The following is a 24,339-nucleotide window of genomic DNA, read 5'->3' as shown; positions in this document are numbered from 1 at the left end:
CATGTATGTAATCAAAGATTACTCAGCGGAACTATTCCGTTTCAAGGTAAAATAGAAACTGTCACACTGCTACAGAGGTCAAATAATTTCTAGGCTTTCAATTTTACTTTTACCTATTGAAACAGAGTTCTCATCATTACGCTCGGAAACGCTGACTAAAAATCTGGCTTTGATGTAAAAAATATGTTGGTTAGAGTATTCATGTTGTTACACATTGTCAGTTTAGAGTTCATAATCATTAATTCAACTCAATTCAGTTCAGTTGATACTGTTATATTTACGGCTTGACATCTACTGCTCGCAGATAGCAACAGCTGATCGAGGCGAGCAGCAGTTTCACGCATATTAATAAAAACTTTACAGTAACAAATTAAAGAAAAGAAATAAATATTCACTTGATAGTTATGCTCAGTAATGCTGCTTTAAAACCTGGATATGATATAAAAAGATATTGGTTAGAGTAGAATTCATAAACATATTTCCATTGTTTAATTCATTTTATAAACCTGTCCAAAGTCACTGCTTATGTCATTAAAACGTTGAATGGACTCATGCCTGCACTCCAAAACAGAGAACGTCTCAGGGTCTAGGCCTTTCCCGATTATGCTACTAAACTGGCATTTTATACTTCTAGAAATTCCGCTTTACGCCAAAAAAATGCTCAAATTATGCTCGATTCTCAAAATAATGCTACTTTGCTTGCAGAAAATGCTTTGTTTAATTTCAAGCAAAACGTAGAAACTCAGGTATCATGTGTGTATCAGCAACTGAATGAAGTGAAAAGTGTTCAATTGTTTGTTATAAAACTTCTGATACAGTCAAAACTTGTCCAATGATAAACAGTTAATTAATGTTCGAAGTTCTTAGCGCTTGTTGTACTGTGACATGACGCTGGCTTGGAGGTAGTCAACAAGAGCACAATTCTGTTGCTCGTTGAGGGACGCCTTCAGTATTAAAAATACTCTTTCTGCCTTAGCAGACGATGGTTGAACAAGGAGAACTTGCTTCACTGCGGAAGCCCAACGAGGAAGTTGTTCCTCGTGCTCACACCATCATTCGACTTTCTTCTCTTCAGTCGGGTAACAACATCTTCAGCGGCAGCCAAATAGGCAGGAAGCTCGGCTTTGAGACCGTCGATGGTAGTATCACTATCCAGGAAAGGAAATGCTCTCAGAGACTCTACTAATGCATTTGTGGGCTTAAGCCACTGGATCCTAACGGGGCAGAATAGTCTGAAAGCCTTGAATGCTACCACTACATCATAAAGATCGACATTGAACTTTCTCGGAAACCACGTAATTGCCGGCTACAACATAAGCCTTCGCACTCCGTTCGAGTGCTCTTACGTTCTTCCTCCGCAATTGCAGTTGCAATTGCACGGACGTTAGGGAAACAAGGAGCTTGACAAAAAAATGGCGCTTAGTTTCTCATAACAAGCCAAAAATCAAAGGACCATCCCCTTCCAAAAAATACGTGGCTTTCACAAAATGTTCGCCAACATCAATAGTAGCGGCAAGCTCAAGCTTCAAGTTCATTGGTCGCTGTGGTTCAGAAAGTATTGCTTGAAGTTGTGGCGGTAACTGTAGGCAAACTTTTGCGTCCTTTGCCTCTTCTACGAACCTTGCGACATCTCCAAACTGCACCATCAACTGATGAGACACCTCCACTGTCTAGTCTCGCTATATGATCTTGATGTTTGACCTATTAAATCCTTCCATAACAGCTTGGCTTTACAACTATGGCGAAACATTCTAATCCAAAGGCTTCCGAACTCTACCAATGTTGGGATCACTAAATGGTTTCCCACGTTATCAAGTGTATGAGAGAAGCACACGATATTCAGCATCTTAGGGAATATAAATGTTATTCTGTCCAGTGCTGCTTGTTTAACGCTTGCACTGTCTCTCATGGCTGCGAGAAAGGAATTTGCTCTGACCTCATAATCAACAGACAGGCACTAGTTAAGAACTTGTGCTAGTTCGTTGGCATTGACTGACTTAGAGCAAACATCAATTCTCACAAGTCGTTGGATAATGTTCCAGTTATTGTCCACTATACGTACTATTAGAGCAATTGCTTCCCCTTGTCTGGTGCTGCCGTCAAAAATGACTGAAAGGTCACTTGTCATGCTAACTTGACCAGGTATTTCCAATTCTTGTTTAATCCGTTCAATTTCCTGTTTCAAAGCCATGGAAACATACTGTCCCAGATGAGAGCTTCCAGTGAGTCGATAGCTGTTCTTCTCCGACAGAGACCGTAGTATGTCTATTTTACCGATCGTGATACCCGCCTTCAAAAACTCACAGACAACTTCGATCTATCTTTTGAACTTCCTTCTCTTCTGAATGCCTCGATTATGGTCTGGTCTTTCAATTTTGACTTTTTCAACTTCTCTTTACTGTTTTGATGCTTCTTGGACGAAATATGGATTTTCAGAACACTTTTCATGGAGGAAATGATTTCTTTACATCCACTGCAAAACAACTTTCTTTCTCTGACAATCAAATTCTCGCCTGGGAACTGCTTAACTCGCTCATATAACGGGACTTTCGTTGTATCGCTGTTTCCTCTGCGCTTGTAATTTCCACTGGTTGATTCTAAAGATCGATCTCGAGCAATCGCTGAAGGGACTGGTCTATGTTCCCCCTCAGAATTTCCTTCTATAAGCTGCAAGTATCGAGAAGATGGCGTGACACTGGCCGACGCCATCTTGTTTGTACATGCACCTGAACGGCCTCTGAAAGTTAACCGCTGACCAGCTGAACTCAGTTCATACAGTTACAGAAATCCTTCTCTAAAACACAAAAGCAAATCATCACAATGCTTTTGAATTCTAAAATTTAGCATTTAAACTCTTCTGAGTGCTGAAATCTAGATCAAAGTTATGCAAAATGCTAAATAACGCTAGCAATTCTTTTCACAGAAAAAGTGTAAAAAAATACTTTTTTAACCACATAATGCCAAAACAAATGCTGGCATAATCGGGAAGGGCCTATCAGGGTCTTCACTTTAAGGAAACCGACCTAACGCCTTAATGCAAGAAATGCATCACTCGTACATATATATTAACTAGCATCAGGGCCAACGGCAAAGGCAGCATGAAGTTGATGCTCTACATCAGTCTAAAACAAAGATTCGATGTTCTTATTCAAAAAGCAGAGGAGAAGATGCTGCCTTTTTCACAGAGAAGTTTAAGACCCCATAATGCCATGTAAGGGGTGAGATATGAACACTGAAGGCACTATTGCCCAATGCAAATTTCTTATTTTACGAGGAAAGCAAGTCACTCCTGAGAAGGTGGATAGTCTTGTTGCGGCTGCGAGCACATTTGCAGCTAAGATATTCTCGGATTATGCTGTCATCGAGCTTCCAAAGCAGTACAAGCGGAAAAAGAACGCAAGTAAACAAGCAGTGAGAAAATATGGAAATCAAAATTCTGACATCATGTCATCGCTCTGCCTCGAAAAATCCCAAAGATTTACTTGTAGGTCTTCTTTTCTTTTTCTTTTTGCTCAAATTGTATAAGTCATGGTACGAAACATTCTTCTTTGCAGATCGAGCCGTGATCGCCGCCATATTATATTCTTTTGATATTCTATTTTTCCGGAGTGTAATACGATATACCGCTGAAAATTGTTAGCGGGCTCGAAATGTCCTTGATTTCTGGCGATGGCGTGCTTTATAACAGAACAGAGCACAGTCAAGGCTTCTCTATTTGTTAAATAAAATCATCCTGTCGTCAAACAGATCAGATCTGCCCTCCTGTAGTGGTCAGCACACTCTCGTTAAGTGCAGCAAGTTTCTTAAGAAGTCCTATTCAGGGCCTTCAGTTGCAAAGGGTCAAATGACTTAAAATTTGCTGTCTGTTGTCACGCGACGCCAGCGGGGAAACTGTACACGTCGACTTCATTTGCATACGCAATTTTATCGGATATGCCGAAAAACAATGATCAGAATTTCTGAAAAAAGAGTTTTAACCGTTTTAGCTTTTGTGATGGCAATTTGCGTATCTTTCCAGCTAAGACTTATTTGGAGTACTCTTTCCTCCTTTTCTGACATTGTTCGTAAACAACTAGATGTCGAAAACCATGTGAAGCGGATCCAATTACGAGAACTGAAAATGAATCACACGACAACTTCTACTTCGCAAATTCATCACAAATCATTTCTTATAACCAGGAGATCTTGTATGCAACATTACGATCTTCTTATGATTATCTCATCCGCTCCAGGTAACTTCGAAAGAAGGAATAACATTCGTAAGACATGGGCATTTGAAAGATCCGCAAAACCAAGATGGACGTCAGTTTTTCTGGTCGCTCAAACACGGAATAAAGCAGTTTCGAACGTGTTGCTCGCCGAAGATGAAGCACTTAAGGACCTTGTGCGAGCTAGCTATTACGACCACTACTGGAATCAAACCCGAAAGATACAAATGGGCTTCGAGTGGGCAGTAACGTATTGCAATTTCTCGTTTCTTTTGAAGTTGGATGACGACGTTTTCGTGCACGTTCCAAGAGTTCTCTCCTTCTTAAGCGCACCCACCACGCCGAAGAAGATGCTTTATGCTGGCTGTCATTATGCAAACATGGGCCCTCATAGGAAAGGCAAATGGATGGTAACTTACGAGGAGTATAACGAGACAAGATATCCAGATTTTTGCCCCGGTTTTGGATACATTTTATCTCACGATGTTGTGCGCGCATTTGTTGACACTTTCTCTTCTTTGCCGTTCTTCAGACTGGACGATGTTTACGTTGGCATGCTGGCGAGTAAGAACGCAATAAGTATCACAAACAATGTGGGTTTTGAAGTATGGCATCCACCCCAGTATGTATGTGTTCCAACAAAGAATACTTTAGTCAGGCATGATGTAGGGGAAGAGTGCCAAATGAAAATGTTTAACTTAGCCATTTTCCCTCAATAGTTCGATGGGGTGGTCAGTACATACGTATATTTAGATAAATTCTTCAGTGAGTGATGTTTCCCTATTCAATATCCGTTGTTCATTTGAGTGCAGCTATTTAAAGCTATATTTGTTTTGAATGTGCGTAGCTCGAAGAGTCAGAATCAGGGCATTGGATGCTACAACATTCACCGACAATTAGGCTGGATGTCAGAGCAAGTTGTATATCTGTCACAATAAGCCGTAGATATCAAGAAACGACTATCGCAGTTTATTTTATGGGGAATATTATTGAATTTTATTGCTTTCTCATCTTGTAAAAATTGATTGCAACTTGAAATAGATTTATTTTTCCTTGAAAATTCACAAAAAGTAACTGTAAAGAGGCTTGTTGGATGAATTAGCAGAGTTTGTATCACACTGCATTGATATGCTTTAATAGTGTTTGGGAATGAGTTGCTCTTAGAGGCTAAAGCTATCAAAATGTGATGTAAGATCTAGCTCTTACCGACTTGAGAGCAATCAAAACTTTATATTCTTTCATCCAGACACATGCAGGGTGAAGAAGCAAGAGACACGGAACAATTTATTTCAGAAACAATTTAGTTCAGAAATCAACTCTTCTAGCGGGTTTTTTAAGCAATCTTAAAACATTGACTCATACATGTAACCAAAGATTACTCAACGGAACTATTCCGTTTTAGTGTAGAATAGAAACTGTCACACGGCTACAGGGGTCAAATAATCTCTAGGCTTTCAATTTTACTTTTACCTATTAAAATAGAGTCCTCATCATTATGCTCAGTAATCGGCTGTCTAAAACCCTGCTTTTGATGTAAAAATATGTTGGTTATAGTATTTATGTTGTTACATATTGTCAGTTTAGAATTAATAAACTCATATTAATTCAATTCAAGTCAATTCAGTTGATACTGATAAAGCAGGACAAGCGGAAATTAAACGTAGGGAAAACAAGCAGGGAGAAAATATGGAACACACTGAAGCCCTAATTCCGTTTGAACAGTCGATCCGTAAAATCATCCGTTAGTAAATTCACAGCACACAAAATCCACCAGATCTGCTATCGTCAAAGAAGAGCGTCTTTCTCTTGCTCCTCTTGAAGTACGGACGGGCCAAGTCGGTCTAAACAGCGACAACAAAGGTTATGCCGGCAGCAAACACGCAGTACTCTTGCCACAGAACCGATTTAAAGAGCGTAAACAGCAGAGAAAAAAAACATTCCAGCAGCAGGAGGTGGTTCTAATTCACCGAGATCTATTCCGTCTAAACAACCTTAACGGGACAAGTATGACCTCGAGCGTTGCCTAAAAAGATTCGGATTACCGCAACACACCATAAACATCACATAAGAGTGTGACAGACATCGAGCCTTTCTGTTTTGAAAATTCTAAACCAAAATAACGTAGAGGGAAAATGAATGAGAAGGGAGATGCTCATCAATTGAAAATTAAACTCACTAATCGAAATTTCGCCTCTAAGAGATTAAGAAAACATATTAAAAGAATGAATGCGTACAGTGACCCTTAAACAACAGGAAGGAAAGAACTTGGACCAGTTGAGGAATGAGTTCAATGGCGCGCGTAAAGATTGTCACGTTTTGTTGGAATTAGACGAGGAAGAGAATACTTTGTATCAATGGTTCGATGTCCAGGACTGTCGATTCTTCGAATGTAGAGTTAGAGTGCAAAAAACGTATTTAGGCACAAGATAAAAATCCAGTCTTACACCATCTAAGAAAATAAGCTACGGAGGAAGGTCCAATTCAACTGACAGGACAACATTGAGTTCTTTCTCTACGAAACCTTTTTCTCGAAAGTTAAAAGGATTTAAGAGATCTTTCTGCCATTTTGTTTTGTTGTGCTTTTGCCGACTTTAATCAATTCAATCTCAAAATTTTACTCTGTTCGGGATGAATTCACGTATTCTCGGCCAACGAGCATGCTGATATTTTTGAATGGAAAAGTACATTATTTTAAAACATTAATAATTATGGTTTCGCTTTAAGCGACGCCAGCAGGCAAGTTTACACTCTGCCAATTTTATTTGCATACCCAATTTTATCAGGTTATCTGGAATACAATGATCCGAATTCAAGGAAAAAGAGTTTTGACCGTTTTAGCTTTTGTGATGGCAATTTGTGTATCTTTCCAGCTAGGTCTTATATGGAGTACTCGTTCCTCCTTTTCTGACATTGTTCGTGAACAACTACCCGGCGTATTTACCCGTGTATAATACGCGCCCATGTATAATACGCACCCCGATTTTTGACCAAATTTTTCATAAACAAAAGTTTTCAGAGCAAAAAAAAACGTTAATTCTTCCTACAACTGACGTTTTGCAGTGGTAAGTTTCGTTACCATTTCGAATTTCTTATCGCTTGTGATTACAGTAATACGGTACGATCGTAATCAATCTCGTCAGCTGTTTCTTAAATGCTCTACTAAATTTATTTATAGATCGAAATTGAAAATGTTTCATTGGTAGATTATTTAACTCAAGCTAATAAAAACCAATTACTACGAGGCTTTCGTTACTTTCTTTGTTGTGTTTGTGGATCGAAATTGAAAATGTTTCATCGGTAGATTATTTAACTCAAGCCAATAAAGACCAATTACTACATGGCTTTTGTTACTTTCTTTCTTGTGTTTTTAACGTATGCAAATTAGGACGTACTTGAAAAACAATAGAAACCGTGTATAATACGCACCGCGATTTTGATGGTTATTTTCGTAGAAAGAAAGTGCGCATTATACAAGGGTAAATACGGTAGATGTCGAAAACCACGTGCAGCCCACACAATTGCGAGAACTGAAAATGAATCACACGACTGTAAAGGTTGTAAAGGGTTAGATGACGTAAACTTTACTGTATGTTCCTACGTAACGCCAGCAAGCCGCCGCACATGTCGACTTTATAGGCATTGGCAATTTTCTCGGGTTTGCCGGTAAACGATGATCAGAATACATGGAAAAAGAGTTTTGGCGGTTTTAGCCTTTTTGATGGCAATCTATGTATTTTTCCAACTGGGACTTATACGGAGTACCCGTTCCTCCTTCTCTGACATTGTTCGTGAACAACTAGATGTCGAAAACCACGTGCGGCAGACGCCATTACGAGAACTGAAAGTGAATCACACGACAACTCCTACTTCGCAAATCAATTACAAATCATTTCTTATAACCAGGAGATCTTGTATGCAACATTACGATCTTCTTATCATTATCTCATCCGCTCCAAGTAATTTCGGAAGAAGGAATAACATTCGTAAGACATGGGCATTCGAAAGATTCGCAAAACCAAGATGGACGTCAGTTTTTCTGGTCGCCCAGACACGGAATGAAACAGTTTCGAACGCGTTGCTTGACGAAGATGAAGCACTTAAGGACCTTGTGCGAGCTAGCTATTATGACCACTACTGGAATCAAACCCGAAAGATACAAATGGGCTTCGAATGGGCAGTAACGTATTGCAATTTCTCGTTTCTTTTGAAATTGGATGACGACGTTTTCGTGCACGTTCCAAGAGTTCTCTCCTTCTTAAGCGCACACACCACGCCGAAAAAGATGTTTTACGCTGGCAATCACTACACAAATCCTGTTCCTTTAAGGGAGGGTAAATGGAAGGTAACTCACGAGGAATAAAGCGGGATAAGATATCCAGACTTTTGCCCCGGTTTTGGATACATTTTATCTCACGATGTTGTACGTGCATTTGTTGACACTTTCTCTTCTTTGCCGTTCTTCAGACTGGACGATGTTTACGTTGGCATGCTAGCAAGTAAGAACGGAATAAATATTACAAACAATGTGGGTTTTGAACTATGGCATCCGCCCCAATATGTATGTGTTCCAACAAAGAATACTTTAGTCAGGCATGATGTAGGGGAAGAGTGCCAAATGAAAATGTTTAACTTAGCCATTTTCCCTCAGTAGTTCGATGGCGTGGTTAGTACATACGTATATTTTCATAAATTCTTCAGTGAATAATTTTTCCCTATAAAATATCCGTTGTTCATTTGAGTGCAGCTAATTAAAGCCATCTTTGTTTTGAATGTGCGAAGCTCGAAGAGTCAGAATCAGGGCATTGGATGCTGCAACATTCACCGACAATCAGGCTGAGTGTGTGAGCAAGTTGTGTATCTGTCAAAATAAGCCGTAGATATCAAGAAACGACTATCGCAGTTTATTATTTTATGGGGAATTTATTGAATTTTACTGCTTCCTCGTCTTGTAAAAATTGATTGCAACTTTAAATAGTTTTATTTTTTCTTGAAAATACACAAATCGTGACTGTCCAAAAGCTTGTTGGATGATTTTGTAAAGTTTGAATCAATTTGTACTGATATGCTTTAATGCCAATACAAAGGGTCATGTCTGCGAATGAGTAGCTCTTTGAGACTAAAAACTATCAAAATGTGATGTAAGATTTAGCTCTTACCGACTTGAGAGCAATCAAGACTTTATATTCTTTGATCCAGACACATGCAGGGTGAGGAAACAAGAGACACGGAAAAATTTATTTCAGAAATGTAGTTGATAAAATGAACTCTTCTATCTGGTTTTCAAGCAATCTTAAAACATTGACTCATGTATGTAATCAAAGATTACTCAACGGAACTATTCCGTTTCAAGGTAAAATAGAAACTGTCACACTGCTACAGAGGTCAAATAATTTCTAGGCTTTCAATTTTACTTTTACCTATTGAAACAGAGTTCTCATCATTACGCTCGGAAACGCTGACTAAAAATCTGGCTTTGATGTAAAAAATATGTTGGTTAGAGTATTCATGTTGTTACACATTGTCAGTTTAGAGTTCATAATCATTAATTCAACTCAATTCAGTTCAGTTGATACTGTTATATTTACGGCTTGACATCTACTGCTCGCAGATAGCAACAGCTGGTCGAGGCGAGCAGCAGTTTCACGCATATTAATAAAAACTTTACAGTAACAATTAAAGAAAAGAAATAAATATTCACTTGAAATTAGAAGATCCTCGGAGCTAAGAACACTACTGAAACTAGTAGTTGTAAGTAGGACCTGAAAAAAAAAAAAATTTTTTTTCAGGTCCTACTTACAACTACTAGTTTCAGTAGTGTTCTTAGCTGCGAGGATCTTCTAATTTCATCTTTCCACCGCAGTGCAAATATGTGAATTTTCATATATCTAAAATATTCACTTGATAGTTATGCTCAGTAATGCTGATTTAAAACCTGGATATGATATAAAAAGATATTGGTTAGAGTAGAATTCATAAACATATTTCCATTGTTTAATTCATTTTATAAACCTGTCCAAAGTCACTGCTTATGTCATTAAAACGTTGAATGGACTCATGCCTGCACTCCAAAACAGAGAACGTCTCAGGGTCTAGGCCTTTCCCGATTATGCTACTAAACTGGCATTTTATGCTGCTAGAAATTCCGCTTTACGCCAAAAAATGCTCAAATTATGCTCGATTCTCAAAATAATGCTACTTTGCTTGCAGAAAATGCTTTGTTTAATTTCAAGCAAAACGTAGAAACTCAGGTATCATGTGTGTATCAGCAACTGAATGAAGTGAAAAGTGTTCAATTGTTTGTTATAAAACTTCTGATACAGTCAAAACTTGTCCAATGATAAACAGTTAATTAATGTTCGAAGTTCTTAGCGCTTGTTGTACTGTGACATGACACTGGCTTGGAGGTAGTCAACAAGAGCACAATTCTGTTGCTCGTTGAGGGATGCCTTCAGTATTAAAAATACTCTTTCTGCCGTAGCAGACGATGGTTGGACAAGGAGAACTTGCTTCACTGCGGAAGCCCAACGAGGAAGTTGTTCCGCGTGCTCACACCATCATTCGACTTTCTTCTCTTCAGTCGGGTAACAACATCTTCAGCGGCAGCCAAATAGGCAGGAAGCTCGGCTTTGAGACCGTCGATGGTAGTATCACTATCCAGGAAAGGAAATGCTCTCAGAGACTCTACTAATGCATTTGTGGGCTTAAGCCACTGAATCCTAACGGGGCAGAATAGTCTGAAAGCCTTGAATGCTACCACTACATCATAAAGATCGACATTGAACTTTCTCAGAAACCACGTAATTGCCGGCTCAACATAAGCCTTCGCACTCCGTTCGAGTGCTCTTACGTTCTTCCTCCGCAATTGCAGTTGCAATTGCACGGACGTTAGGGAAACAAGGAGCTTGACAAAAAAATGGCGCTTAGTTTCTCATAACAAGCAAAATTCAAAGGACCATCCCCTTCCAAAAGATACGTGGCTTTCACAAAATGTTCGCCAACATCAATAGTACGTAGCGGCAAGCTCAAGTTTCAAGTTCATTGGTCGCTGTGGTTCAGAAAGTATTGCTTGAAGTTGTGGCGGTAACTGTGGGCAAACTTTTGCGTCCTTTGCCTCTTCTGCGAACCTTGTGACATCTCCAAACTGCACCATCAACTGATGACACACCTCCACTGTCTAGTCTCGCTATATGATCTTGATGTTTGACCTATTAAATCCTTCCATAACAGCTTGGCTTTACAACTATGGCGAAACATTCTAATCCAAAGGCTTCCGAACTCTACCAATGTTGGGATCACTAAATGGTTTCCCACGTTATCAAGTGTATGAGAGAAGCACACGACATTCAGCATCTTAGGGAATATAAATGTCATTCTGTCCATTGCTGCTTGTTTAACGCTTGCACTGTCTCTCATGGCTGCGAGAAAGGAATTTGCTCTGACCTCATAATCAACAGACAGGCACTAGTTAAGAACTTGTGCTAGTTCGTTGGCATTGACTGACTTAGAGCAAACATCAATTCTCACAAGTCGTTGGATAATGTTCCAGTTATTGTCCACTATACGTACTATTAGAGCAATTGCTTCCCCTTGTCTGGTGCTGCCGTCAAAAATGACTGAAAGGTCACTTGTCATGCTAACTTGACCAGGTATTTCCAATTCTTGTTTAATCCGTTCAATTTCCTGTTTCAAAGCCATGGAAACATACTGTCCCAGATGAGAGCTTCCAGTGAGTCGATAGCTGTTCTTCTCCGACAGAGACCGTAGCATGTCTATTTTACCGATCGTGATACCCGCCTTCAAAAACTCACAGACAACTTCGATCTATCTTTTGAACTTCCTTCTCTTCTGAATGCCTCGATTATGGTCTGGTCTTTCAATTTTGACTTTTCCAACTTCTCTTTACCGTTTTGATGCTTCTTGGACGAAATATGGATTTTCAGAACACTTTTCATGGAGGAAATGATTTCTTTACATCCACTGCAAAACAACTTTCTTTCTCTGACAATCAAATTCTCGCCTGGGAACTGCTTAACTCGCTCATATAACGGGACTTTCGTTGTATCGCTGTTTCCTCTGCGCTTGTAATTTCCACTGGTTGATTCTAAAGATCGATCTCGAGCAATCGCTGAAGGGACTGGTCTATGTTCCCCCTCAGAATTTCCTTCTATAAGCTGCAAGTATCGAGAAGATGGCGTGACACTGGCCGACGCCATCTTGTTTGTACATGCACCTGAACGGCCTCTGAAAGTTAACCGCTGACCAGCTGAACTCAGTTCATACAGTTACAGAAATCCTTCTCTAAAACACAAAAGCAAATCATCACAATGCTTTTGAATTCTAAAATTTAGCATTTAAACTCTTCTGAGTGCTGAAATCTAGATCAAAGTTATGCAAAATGCTAAATAACGCTAGCAATTCTTTTCACAGAAAAAGTGTAAAAAAATACTTTTTTAACCACATAATGCCAAAACAAATGCTGGCATAATGGGAAGGGCCTATCAGGGTCTTCACTTTAAGGAAACCGACCTAACGCCTTAATGCAAGAAATGCATCACTCGCACATGTATATTAACTAGCATCAGGGCCAACGGCAAAGGCAGCATGAAGTTGATGCTCTACATCAGTCTAAAACAAAGATTCGATGTTCTTATTCAAAAAGCAGAGGAGAAGATGCTGCCTTTTTCACAGAGAAGTTTAAGACCCCATAATGCCATGTAAGGGGTGAGATATGAACATTGAAGGCACTATTGCCCAATGCAAATTTCTTATTTCACGAGGAAAGCAAGTTACTCCTGAGAAGGTGGATAGTCTTGTTGCGGCTGCGAGCACATTTGCAGCTAAGATATTCTCGGATTATGCCGTCATCGAGCTTCCAAAGCAGTACAAGCGGAAAAAGAACGCAAGTAAACAAGCAGTGAGAAAATATGGAAGAGTCCGAAACCTTAATTCCGCCTGAACAGTCGATCCGTAAAATCATCCGTCAGTACTTTTACAGCCCACAAAATCAAATCGTGAAAAAAAAAATTGTCTTTCTCTTCCTCTTCTTGAAGCACGGACAGGCCAAGTCGATCTAAACAGTGGCAACGGCGGTTATTCCGGCAGAAAACACTTAGTACTTTCGCCACCGAACTGATTTAAAGAGCGCAAACAGAGAAAAAGAAAAACTATTTCAGCAGCAGGGTAATTCTAAGTCCCCGAGACCTACTCCGTCTAAATGACGAAAACGGGTCAAGAAAGAATTGCTTAGTTACCTTGAATTTGATCGGTTTTGGCGTGTGTGATTTAGGCGAACCGATAAGGTGTCATTCAAGTCTTCCTGTTTCCTTGATTGACACGTGATGTTTACGAAAGCCGCCTCGATAGATAAGATAGAGTTAATATACATGGCTGTGGTATTTGTTTTTTGCTGAGTTCCGTAGTTTTTTGTAAATTGTCCTCCAAAGTTGTATGAAATTAAAGTCTTGAAAAGTGTCACGACAAGCCTTTGTTCAAGTGAAATTTAATTTCGGTAAAACTCTGAAAAATAAAGAGATCCGATCAAACTGATTGTGGTTTTAGTATAAGTGCATGAATGTCTTACAACACACAAGAAACGAGCGAAATCCGTATTTCAAGCAAAATCGACCGGACCGCTCTTACAGAGACACTCTCTTAACATCTCAATGTAAATATCCGCTATAATGCAATAGCGCAGTTAAACAATTGCATTGAAGGCTTATTACATTTAGGACCAAAACAAAACAAACAAAATCGACCGGACCGCTCTTATATAGACACTCTCTTAAAGTGACAGCTGTTGCACCAAAGAATCCTATGATTAATATTCATGGCATATTGCGGGCCCGCTGATATTAATCAGCGTCTTTTTATTTGCCAGAGACGTAGGTCAAGAAGCATTCAGGCATTGACTACAAACCCTTATATTGATGTGCTCTTGGCATCAAATTGACAGACGTCAAAACAGTGAGAACGCTGACCTATACCTCTCTTTATATCATTGACTCAGACTCTTTAGTGCTACAGATTTTGACGATATATTTGTGTGATCAGTGCAGAAGTTAACACTTTATGAACCAAATTACAAGGAAAGGAAGTCCACTGACCCGTACGTTAGACAAATTCCGGGCTCGGAAGTGCTATGATTTTTTGTATTGTCTTCCCTTGCAAGATTCGTATGGGTCTGCATGAAATATATTCATATGCGTTATTGACCAAGCGTGAGGTCAAGGTGGCTAGATATGGGCCGAGTTCTTTTGATGCGTTTTCATGGAACGAAGTCCATAAAAACGCAGAAAAAGAACGAGGTCGATATTCAGCCATCTTGACCAAATAAGCTTGGTCAAGAGAGAACATATATTCCACGATCGATCGAAAGTTTTTATTTCATTTTTTGTCTTCATCTCTTCTAACGGCCGTGAGGCGAGAAAATGAATAGATAAATATATAAATTAAAAAATAACACTCGTGATAGTAATACTTTTGTTTTGGATTAACTAGTGACACAGCGAAATCATTCAACTGTTCTAAAATTGTGCAACATTAGTCAGCATTTCTGAGTGTAATGATGAGAACTCTGTTTCAATAGGTAAAAGTAAAATTGAAAGCCTAGAAATTATTTGACCTCTGTAGCAGTGTGATAGTTTCTATTTTACCTTGAAACGGAATAGTTCCGTTGAGTAATCTTTGGTTACATGCATGAGTCAATGTTTTAAGATTGCTTGAAAACCAGATAGAAGAGTTTATTTTATCAACTACATTTCTTAAATTAATTGTTCCGTGCCTCTTGCTTCCTCACCCTGTATGTGTCTGGATGAAAGAATATAAAGTCTTGATTGCTCTTAGGTCGGTAAGAGCTAAATCTTACATTTTCATAGTTTTTAGTCTCTAAGAGCTACTCATTCCCAGACAATATTGAGGCACATCAATGCAATGTGATACAAACTTTGCTAATTCATCCTACAAGCTTCTTCACAATTACTTTTCGTGCATTTTCAAGGAAATATAAATCTATTTAAAGTTGCAATCAATTGTTATAGGACGAGAAAGCAATAAAATTCAATAACATTTCCCATAAAATAATAAATTGTGATAGTCGTTTCTTGATATCTACTGCTTATTTTGACAGATATACAACTTGCTCTGACACTCAGCCTAATTGTCGGTAAATGTTGTAGCATCCAATGCCCTGATTCTGACTCTTCGAGCAACGCACATTCAAAACAAATATAGCTTTAAATGGCTGCACTCAAATGTACAACGGATATTGAACAGAGAAACATCACTCATTAAAGAATTTATCTAAATATAAGAATTTACTGACCACGCCATCGAACTACTAAGGGAAAATGGCTAAGTTAAACATTTTCATTTGGCACTCTTCCCCTACATCATGCCTGACTAAAGTATCCTTTGTTGGAACACATACATACTGGGGTGGATGCCATACTTCAAAACCCACATTGTTGGTGATACTTATTCCGTTCTTACTCGCCAGCATGCCAACGTAAACATCGTCCAGTCTGAAGAACGGCAAAGAAGAGAAAGTGTCAACAAATGCACGTACAACATCGTGAGATAAAATATATCCAAAACCGGGGCAAAAGTCTGGATATCTTGTCTCGTTATACTCCTCGTAAGTTACCATCCATTTGCCTTTCCTATGAGGGCCCATGTTTGCATAATGACAGCCAGCATAAAACATCTTCTTCGGCGTGGTGGGTGCGCTTAAGAAGGAGAGAACTCTTGGAACGTGCACGAAAACGTCGTCATCCAACTTCAAAGAAACGAGAAATTGCAATACATTACTGCCCATTCGAAGCCCATTTGTATCTTCCGGGTTTGATTCCAGTAATGATCGTAATAGCTGGCTCGAACAAGGTCTTTATTAGCTTCGTCTTCCTCTAACAACAAGTTTGACACTCCTTTATCCTGTGTTTTAGCGACAAGAAAAGCTGTCGTCCATCTCGGTCTAAAGGCTCTTTCGAAAGCCCATGTCTTTCGAATGTTATTCCTTCTTTTAAAATTACCTGGAGCGGATGAGACAATCATAAGAAGATCGTAATGTTGCATACAAGATCTCCTGGTTGTAAGAAATGTTTTGTGATTAATTTGCGAAGTAGAAGTCGATGTGAAGTTTGACGAAGATTCCGCGGCTGAGTTAAAAGGATGCATTTGAAATTCCTGCATCACCATCTGCTGCAAATGTTTTTCGATATCTTGTTTCTCTCGAGCGATTTCTGAAAAGGAGGAACGTGAGTTCCATAAAAAACTTAGCTGAAAAAATATACAAGTCGCCATCACAAGGGTTACAACCATCAAAACAGCTTTGTCCCGTTTTCTAATCATTTTCAAACTCAAGAAATTTTATGTAGAAGTCACCAAACGGAAGCTAGAGCAACACGCCAAATTTATGTAAATAAATTAAAGACGAAGTTGTCAAGCTTGGCTGAGATGCATTCGTTATCGCTCTTTACAACAGACAGTAACCAATTTAGCATATATGCCAATGGGACACAGTTTAATTAAAGACCCATTTTTACCCTTGATACAACGCGCGCCGCGACCTACTTCCTGTAACACGAAATTCCCAGATTGCTGAAAACCTCTTAAAATCGTCTTCCAGATGAGCCATCAGGGACAATTAGTCAATTTTTTTAAAGGTTAATGCATTCTTCGTTCATCATTTTAACAGTTTCCTTACAGTATTTTGAGTTTAGTCCGTATTATTGCGAACAATCTAATGAAATATATATGCGAAACTAAACCAACAAAAATTCTAATTAAAAATGCTAACAAAATAAACAAGAAATTCTCCGGTGCAATTAAAGGGCTAGGTGGGAAATCAATAAACGCTTAGCAAATTGGTGAGCTAATTTTAGCTTTATACTTTATCCCCACCAACTGGGTCTCATTCGCATTCTTGTTGATAGAGCCTACAAGATCAACAACACATGATTGGGTTTCCACGAGGACATCAAAAAACTCACTTAAATCCTTAAAAAATATCTTTTTCGAGCCCATCTGGTTGAAAGTGTTGTCAATCGGTACCTCACGCTCACCCCTAAGGAGTGCAATCCCCTGGTCTCCGTTTCAAACACTAGCACTAATTTTTATTTTAAATTACTTTACCTTGGCCCTTTTTCTGCTGTCACGCAAAAAAGGGTTCGCCAATTTGCTAAGCGTCGCTAATACGTTTGGAGTGCTTACGCGTACTTGAGCACTTGCTCAGTGATAATACCTCTCACATTTTCAGACATCTACACAATTCTCCACAATGTCGCGCTCTTTGTTCTGATGACTGTTTTAACATCCTAGATCACGCTTCCACAACTTTTCAACTTAAAGGGCATGTAAACCCAAAAATACATGTTTTTCTTATACTATGTAAAAAGTGGTGTAGAAAACGAATTTGAAATTAGTTTTGTCCAATTCGACTTATTTTAGGAGAAAATCGGCATTTTCAACTGAAATTCCATTTCCGGTAAAAACAATAGCGAGAAGTCGTGACGTAAGCGGTGGAACCAAAACATTGCGCAACACATATTCCCCAGTAGAACTGGTGTGGGAGTTCGTGTAAGTAGCGGTAGTTCGGAAGATGTTTTTTCAGAAGATAGCGACTCGAATGCCTTAAGCTTAGTACATGACAGCGCTGGAGATAATCCAGAATCTTCAGGAGAGTCTGGGCCACGTCCTTAACAATATGAGCCGCGTAGGGTTCACCGAAGCGATCCGCACGAAGACAGTACAGAACATGTCGACAGCGATGCGACTGTCTCGGAAACTCAGACTGGTATTTAATTTACTTTGTGATCTATTTGTATTTAACATGAAAATGCAATAAAGCGAGGGTACAATCTAAAGGAATGCAACAGAATTTTTTTAAACTTGAGCTTCTGAGAGTGTTTTATATAAAATTATCAAAGGTGCGAGTGTGGAACTTGTCAACCAATGCCGACAACTCATGAAAGTGTTTGTTGTACGGAAATCGGGCAATTGTGACAAATGGCCTGAAACCCAGATAAGTTGTATCACTGAGCATCCAGGTTTTCAGTCAATTTGCCTCGATTTCTGGGTGCTGGAGACGGCCAAGTACGCTTACAGGCAGCAGCAAAGCACAGATAATCACACCGGAAACGACTGAGCTAAATATTTTCTGTTTCATCTGTTTTGTTACATTTTGAGATCGATTTACTTGAGTTGTTTCTGCCATTGATTTAATAATACAGTACTAGAGTTGGCTGTTTTTCGCTTCTTTCCTGGCAGGAAATTTCGCTAAATTGCCTACAGATAGCTTGTTCGTTGGTGTTGGGGATATCTCGGCAAACACTTTAGGGTCGCTGTGCTATCTTGTGCGGTAAACAATATCCTTCATCTCAGAAGCATTTCCATCGATAAACAAGTTGTATCATGTACATTTCCTTGTGTGGCCTTCATAATTATCCAACCCTGTTTGTGTTTGCTTCGATTTGAAATATTGAAAAGATAGTTTTGCAAGCTGAAATCAGGATCTTTTAAGTTGTACTCAAAATGATGAATATTGTCCTACTCACCTTTGAATGTATTTTCACTGCTGTGAAAACTGCGACACAAATTCCTCTGCTGTCTCTCTGCAGGGTTTCTCAAAGGAAGCACTAAGTGGGGCTGGCATGGATTTTCTTATAGAACATAAGGGTTGATTATTGGATCCTGTATAGAATTCTTTATATAGAACCGACAAAATTCCAGATCACGTTATTACACACTGATATCAACGAATTCTCTTTCTTTGATACGTGTTTCGAATTCAGGCAAAGGTTCAGACATGTCAGTGTCTTTTACGGGCTCAGCGCTGGCTCCCAAACAACTGACTTCCCCATAATCTTTCATTAGATGAAAAAAAAATATGTTTTTAGAGAACCAATAAAGCTATTGTTGTTTAATTAACGAAACGTTCTCATGTAAATCGATTTTGTACTTTCTCTGTTGACCTCTAACTTTTGAAGAGCTCAACTTCTTTCTCAGTTTGGTCAGCCACTTCCGAATCCTCGTCGTCTGCCGACTGTATGGGTTGTTTTTTCGTCTTCCGAATAATTTGCTTCTGGTGAGGCCTGAATCGTCGGTACAGCACCAGGAAGAAAAATGACTGCTACAAACAACAGAACGTTCGAACGGCTCGACGAAATCGGCTATTTTCACTTGAACAAATTTCACAAATTGTCGCTTCAAATTTGCGTCATGTAGAAATATTTGCATTGTATGCCCAGTTTTGTTTGAATCAGTACAAAACTGGACGGCACAACGCTTCACCATTACGAAAAAATAGATTATATTGAAGTAAACTGTAAGTAAAAAAATCATGACGAGACCAGCAAACAACGGCTGTAGAAAAGACTCCTTCATGCCTCACGCGATTATAAAACGAGACTTTGAAGGGTCCACCCGTGACGTCACAGGAAAGATGGCGCCATTCAAGATGGCGAATGTTTCGAATTTGGAAGAGCTTTTACAAAGTGAAAATGGACTTTTGAGAATAAACGAATGGTACTTTTGGTGTACTTGATATATTTACTAAACATCTATGTGAAAAGAAAATGAACGTTTTTTGGGTTTACATGCCCTTTAAGATTAAAGAAGCTATCCACATTCAATGGGAGAAACCTACACTTAATCATCAACTTTATCATGTCAATTTAGAACTTTCCTTGAAAATACATACATTATTCTGTTACTATTGTTTGTTTTGTCCAATCAGCGTTTTGTTACACACTTTAAATTCAACTTTGTACTTTGTATTATTGAGAATTGAAGATGATAGAAGAACTGTCGAAGCATGTTTTTTTTAATTTTAAAAGTGTCGTTCATTTTCTTAAATTTTGTTGGTTTTAAAACTGTTTTTCAGCTTCTCTGTTGTTCTAATTTCGTCACGTTGACACGACAAATAGTTGAACCTTATGGGAGTTCATCTGCCCAGGCCGATTCTGAGATCAATTTTGTACTTAAGGCCTTTGCATTCTCGTCACTTTCCTTTTTGCGTTTCTCTTATTGTGCGCAACAAATTGCTACGAGTGCAAGCGGATGGCAACATTTTTGAACTTAAGTTCAATAACTTCTTGAGCCTCTTGTTCAGTGTACCTTATTGAAGGGTTTTCCTTATTTAGATGTATTTAGATTTTCACCGAGATTACGTATTTCTGGTCTCTTATGTGGCTAGAAAAGAGTTCAGTTTAGATGTGATCATAACAGAATAGACTTCAGTTCTTAGCCGAATGAATCGTAACTGGTGGAGTGTTGTTGCTGAGTAAGTTAAGTCTCTCTAATTGTTTAAAAATTTTTTCTGTTTTGTCTTTTTCTGTCTTTCAAAGACAACAAATTGCACTCGGCTTGTGCAAGTTGGCTCGCCTTCGAAAAATTTACTTAGGCTGATTTATCCCAGTTTCACTCGAAATCACGTTGTTATACCTTCACCTAACAGACGAAACCAGCAGCATGAAAGTCTCTTCTCCAAGCACAGAAAGTTCAAAGTTTAGAAGCCAGACCGGTCTATTTTACAGAACACTGATCTAGACATTTAGTTTGTGATAAAAGGTATGTAAACGTAAATAATTTCATTTTTAACATAGGGTGCATGCAAGCCCCTAACTAATTCTTAATGAGCCACTATGGTGTATATGATGTATGATGCATTCGTAGGTTTTTCGCTTCTGAACAGCAAATTAGCATCTCCTTGAACATAGCTTTGGTCTCAAAGTATTCCTTGGCCGTTTTTGCCCTGTCTTTTAATCATAGTTTTCTTGTTGAACACGATTATCTGGTAAACCCTAAAAAAGTGTAATAAAATAATTTTTTCGTGCACAAGTTGCGTCCGCTTGTCATAAAATAATTATTCCATGTTTTAGTTGTGCTATATTTGCATTGGTTCTTGATGCCCTTTGGGAGTTTGGCTTGCGGCTTCGCCTTAACCAACTCTTCCGCTTCTGTCGTGCTCTCCCCAATTCCACTGCGCCTACATCCTTATCTTGAAATACGAGCGCCGAGCATGAACCACTTGTCAAATATTTGATGATGTCGTCGCCGAAATGTCATTTTTTGTTTTAATAGCATTCCTTTTTATCCTCAGCGATGAAAATATCCCAAAGATTTTCAGCTTTTTTTTATTCTGAGCGTGAAACCTGAATAGGTAAAGTGATACTATTCAGGGATAATTCGCTTAGTGTTTCCCTCCTGAATTAGATCATTTGGCGAGTTACAAACAGGAACGGAAACTCAATGGCTAACAACACCAGCATCAGCACTTACCATCACAAAAGCAATGGGACCCAGTTCCCCCTCTCTACGTTCAAATGCATTCCGTGGTTTGCTGGATTCATCACTGAATGTCTGGCCATTATCATCCTCAATATCATCATAATTATATTTGTGAAGCAGCGTTAGCTACAGAGCAAGAGTACATACTTGATCATTCATCCATCGATAGTTGATCTCTTGGTCGGGGCTGTCTCAGGACCTCTGAGTATAGCCCTGATGGGAAGCCTCTGTAATCTATGGAATAATGATCGCATGATAGCATCAAGGCAGGTACCGTCTCTCGTAAATCTCACTGCCATTTCATTAGAGCGGGTGCACGCAGCATTTCGTCCTTTCAAGCGTAGATTCATTAAAAAATAGGTTTATGGGGTTATAATAAATGTGATTTGGTTAATAACCGCGAGCACTCTTCTGGCCAGAGCTAAATTAATCAATAATATCCGTGCCGGGATCATGATGTATTTTTCAATTTTTGCCTTTCTTCTTTTCGTAATTTCTCTTCCTTACATTTTTATTTTTATCAAAGTGCTCTTCAGTCGTCATCCCAACATAATGGTGCGATGGGTGTTAGGGAAAGAAAATTAACGATTACATTATTCATTATTACTCTCTCATCTTTAATAAATTGGTTTCCATCGTTGATACACCTGAGTATTTCGATTTTCAACCCTCACGTATCCAAAATCCTTTTCCAAGAGAACATATCAAAACGCAATGATGATATTTTTATTCGCAAACTCGCTGACAAATTCTACAATCTACGCTGGCTCAAATGCAGTGGATTTACCACTGCACAATCTTTAATCCACTGATCTTTCGTTTATCAATATGTAACTTCTCCATACAATATCAAGCCAGTATGTAAGAACAGTCGTCATACTTATCAATTAGAAATTGTTATCTTGATGTGAAATCGAATTCATTATTTACAATTTACAAGTATAATTTAGCGGCCAGAAAGAGTAGAATTACAAAATATAACTCCAAGGTTAAAGGTTTAACCATGGAAGCGGGAAGGGAAGGCGTGGTTTACTTATTTTCAAAGTTAGTTTTAACACAATGTAAAGTAAATTCAAATTAAAGAAACTCGAAGATTTCTTATTGTAAGGTTCTGTGGGATATCATTACATATTGTGTCCTACAGTGCTATGTCGCATGTTCATACTTTTGTAATGGTTCTGCGTAGAGTAAAACAGTGTCGCTTTCCTCACAAGAATAAAAAATTGGAAATAAAATCTTCTGAAGGTTTACCTCGAAAGAAACTTGAGTCATTTGACTCTTAACCTTCGAAATATTTTTCCGTCCGGCCCTACGACTCAGCAATAAGTACCTTATTATATAAACAGTAGAAGATAAATATTTCGAAAGTTTTATTGAACCTAAGTAGGACATAATTGCATAGAAAAGAAGGGCAACCACTGGGGAACGACCTAGAAGATTCTACAGTAAAAACGTTTGTTTCGCCTTCGTATCAGAACAAGAAACTCATAATTCATCGAGAAGTCTAATCCGCGTTTTTTGAGAACGCAAAAGAGCCGTTTGAGTGGCTCTCTCCGGACCGGATCAAGTCAACCTGTTTGGCCCTACACATGTCAGCTTTCACAAACAATTTCGCTAGGAGCCTCTCGTGCTCTCCAAACTTCCCGCGTGCACCCATACTCGCTAACCTTGAACCAATATTTTTATTTTAATTAAGATAACCTCCTGAGCCCGACATCACCACGCTGTATACTAATCAATTATTCCACGAGCGTGAGTTGGATATGAGATAATGGCTATAATCATTTCATATCCAACAAGCGCGAGTAGAGTAATTGTTTTATTTAAAACACCTCAAAATATAGATTACTCTTCCAACTTCATTTTGTAAGAACAAACGTAATGTTACAATGTACAAAATCACTTCCGATTGACTCGTCTTCATGCGCGCGCATGGTATAATAGCTTATAGCCCATGATGGCCAAACTAATGAAAACTCTTGAATTGCATTATCCAATGATCCAGTTTTAAATAATATGCAAAAGCCATATTTACTTTACAACCAATGGAAGTAATGGAACAGGTTTGTTATAGTGGTAAAATGGGATAAAAAAAGATGTGGAAAGTAACCTTTCTTCTTGGGAAAAGGGGGGAATTTTTTTTAAAAGAGGAGCTAGTCTTATTGCAGTGAAGGGAGTTTGAAAACTTTGTTGTCAGTCTTCTATTGCTTTACTTTCATCCCCAGCTCGCCGTCAATATTGCTTGGCGGATTGCATTTCCTATTGGAAGAACGATAGCGGTGACATTGATGGCCAACTCGCTCATAGATCCCATAATCTACGCCATACGGATTCCAGAACGAAGACAAGGTATAATGCAAATCATCTTTCGCCGGACTCCAAACTGTTGAAAGCCAGGTGATTTACTTTTACCTTTGCTCTAGTCCAATTTCCATTTCCAACAGACGCCAAAAATGTCCGGAAAATGCAAGTCAGCTGCAAGAGACCTTTGCAAAGGATTTTTATTTCCGTAGAATGAGATTGAATTGATCAAAGATGTGAGCAATGACACTCACAAAAAAGACACTCACAAATATATCTCTTGCAATTTCTTTTTTTTTTTTTTGCCGAAAGCTACGGTTGCTTCTGCCAAATTAATCAACTATTTAAAGAAGGTTAAAATATGTCCCAACTGCCAAGTAATAAAAGTCCTAGTCTTTGTTTCTAGTTATTCATTGGTCAGTTCTACTCTGTTGTACCTGCTGTATGACTTGAATTCTGAGAATTTCACTCGGTGGAGCAAGGGAAAAAACTGATGAATTTTGAACAAATGATCCGCCCTGAGACCAAACGATAAACTTACTGCGAC

The 24,339-nt window shown here is 38.8% G+C and overlaps 1 protein-coding gene, 1 long non-coding RNA gene and 5 pseudogenes across 2 annotated transcripts; 4 read left to right on the top strand and 3 right to left on the bottom strand.

Moving 5' to 3' along the window:
* Window positions 1-815: 815 nt before the first annotated feature.
* LOC149049190 (uncharacterized) lies at window positions 816-2,709 on the bottom strand (annotated as a pseudogene).
* A 938-nt stretch (window positions 2,710-3,647) lies between these two features.
* On the top strand, window positions 3,648-5,817 carry LOC149049189 (beta-1,3-galactosyltransferase 1-like). Its single transcript, XM_089201811.1, has one exon. The coding sequence runs from the start codon at window positions 3,947-3,949 to the stop codon at window positions 4,925-4,927; it is 981 nt and encodes a 326-aa protein (XP_089057937.1). The 5' UTR covers window positions 3,648-3,946; the 3' UTR covers window positions 4,928-5,817.
* A 1,934-nt stretch (window positions 5,818-7,751) lies between these two features.
* On the top strand, window positions 7,752-8,974 carry LOC149049188 (beta-1,3-galactosyltransferase 5-like; annotated as a pseudogene).
* Window positions 8,975-10,452: 1,478 nt separating this feature from the next.
* LOC149049187 (uncharacterized) lies at window positions 10,453-12,421 on the bottom strand (annotated as a pseudogene).
* A 2,153-nt stretch (window positions 12,422-14,574) lies between these two features.
* On the bottom strand, window positions 14,575-16,576 carry LOC149049186 (beta-1,3-galactosyltransferase 1-like; annotated as a pseudogene).
* A 1,183-nt stretch (window positions 16,577-17,759) lies between these two features.
* LOC149049185 (uncharacterized) lies at window positions 17,760-18,708 on the top strand. The gene is made up of 2 exons (XR_016185278.1): window positions 17,760-17,997; window positions 18,471-18,708. It is a non-coding gene; the product is annotated as an uncharacterized LOC149049185 (long non-coding RNA).
* Window positions 18,709-21,452: 2,744 nt separating this feature from the next.
* LOC113666402 (uncharacterized) lies at window positions 21,453-22,303 on the top strand (annotated as a pseudogene).
* The last annotated feature ends 2,036 nt before the right edge of the window (window positions 22,304-24,339 follow it).

The sequence above is a fragment of the Pocillopora damicornis genome, chromosome 3 (genome assembly GCF_964200805.1).
Source record: "Pocillopora damicornis chromosome 3, jaPocDami1.2, whole genome shotgun sequence".
Taxonomy (NCBI): domain Eukaryota; kingdom Metazoa; phylum Cnidaria; class Anthozoa; order Scleractinia; family Pocilloporidae; genus Pocillopora; species Pocillopora damicornis.
Note: the sequence above shows the minus strand (reverse complement) of the source record. Positions and strands in the feature narration are given on the sequence as shown.

Excerpts from the sequence above, each read along its gene's own strand:
- LOC149049189 (XM_089201811.1), top strand. The coding sequence starts at position 3,947 with ATGATCAGAATTTCTGAAAAAAGAGTTTTAACCGTTTTAGCTTTTGTG.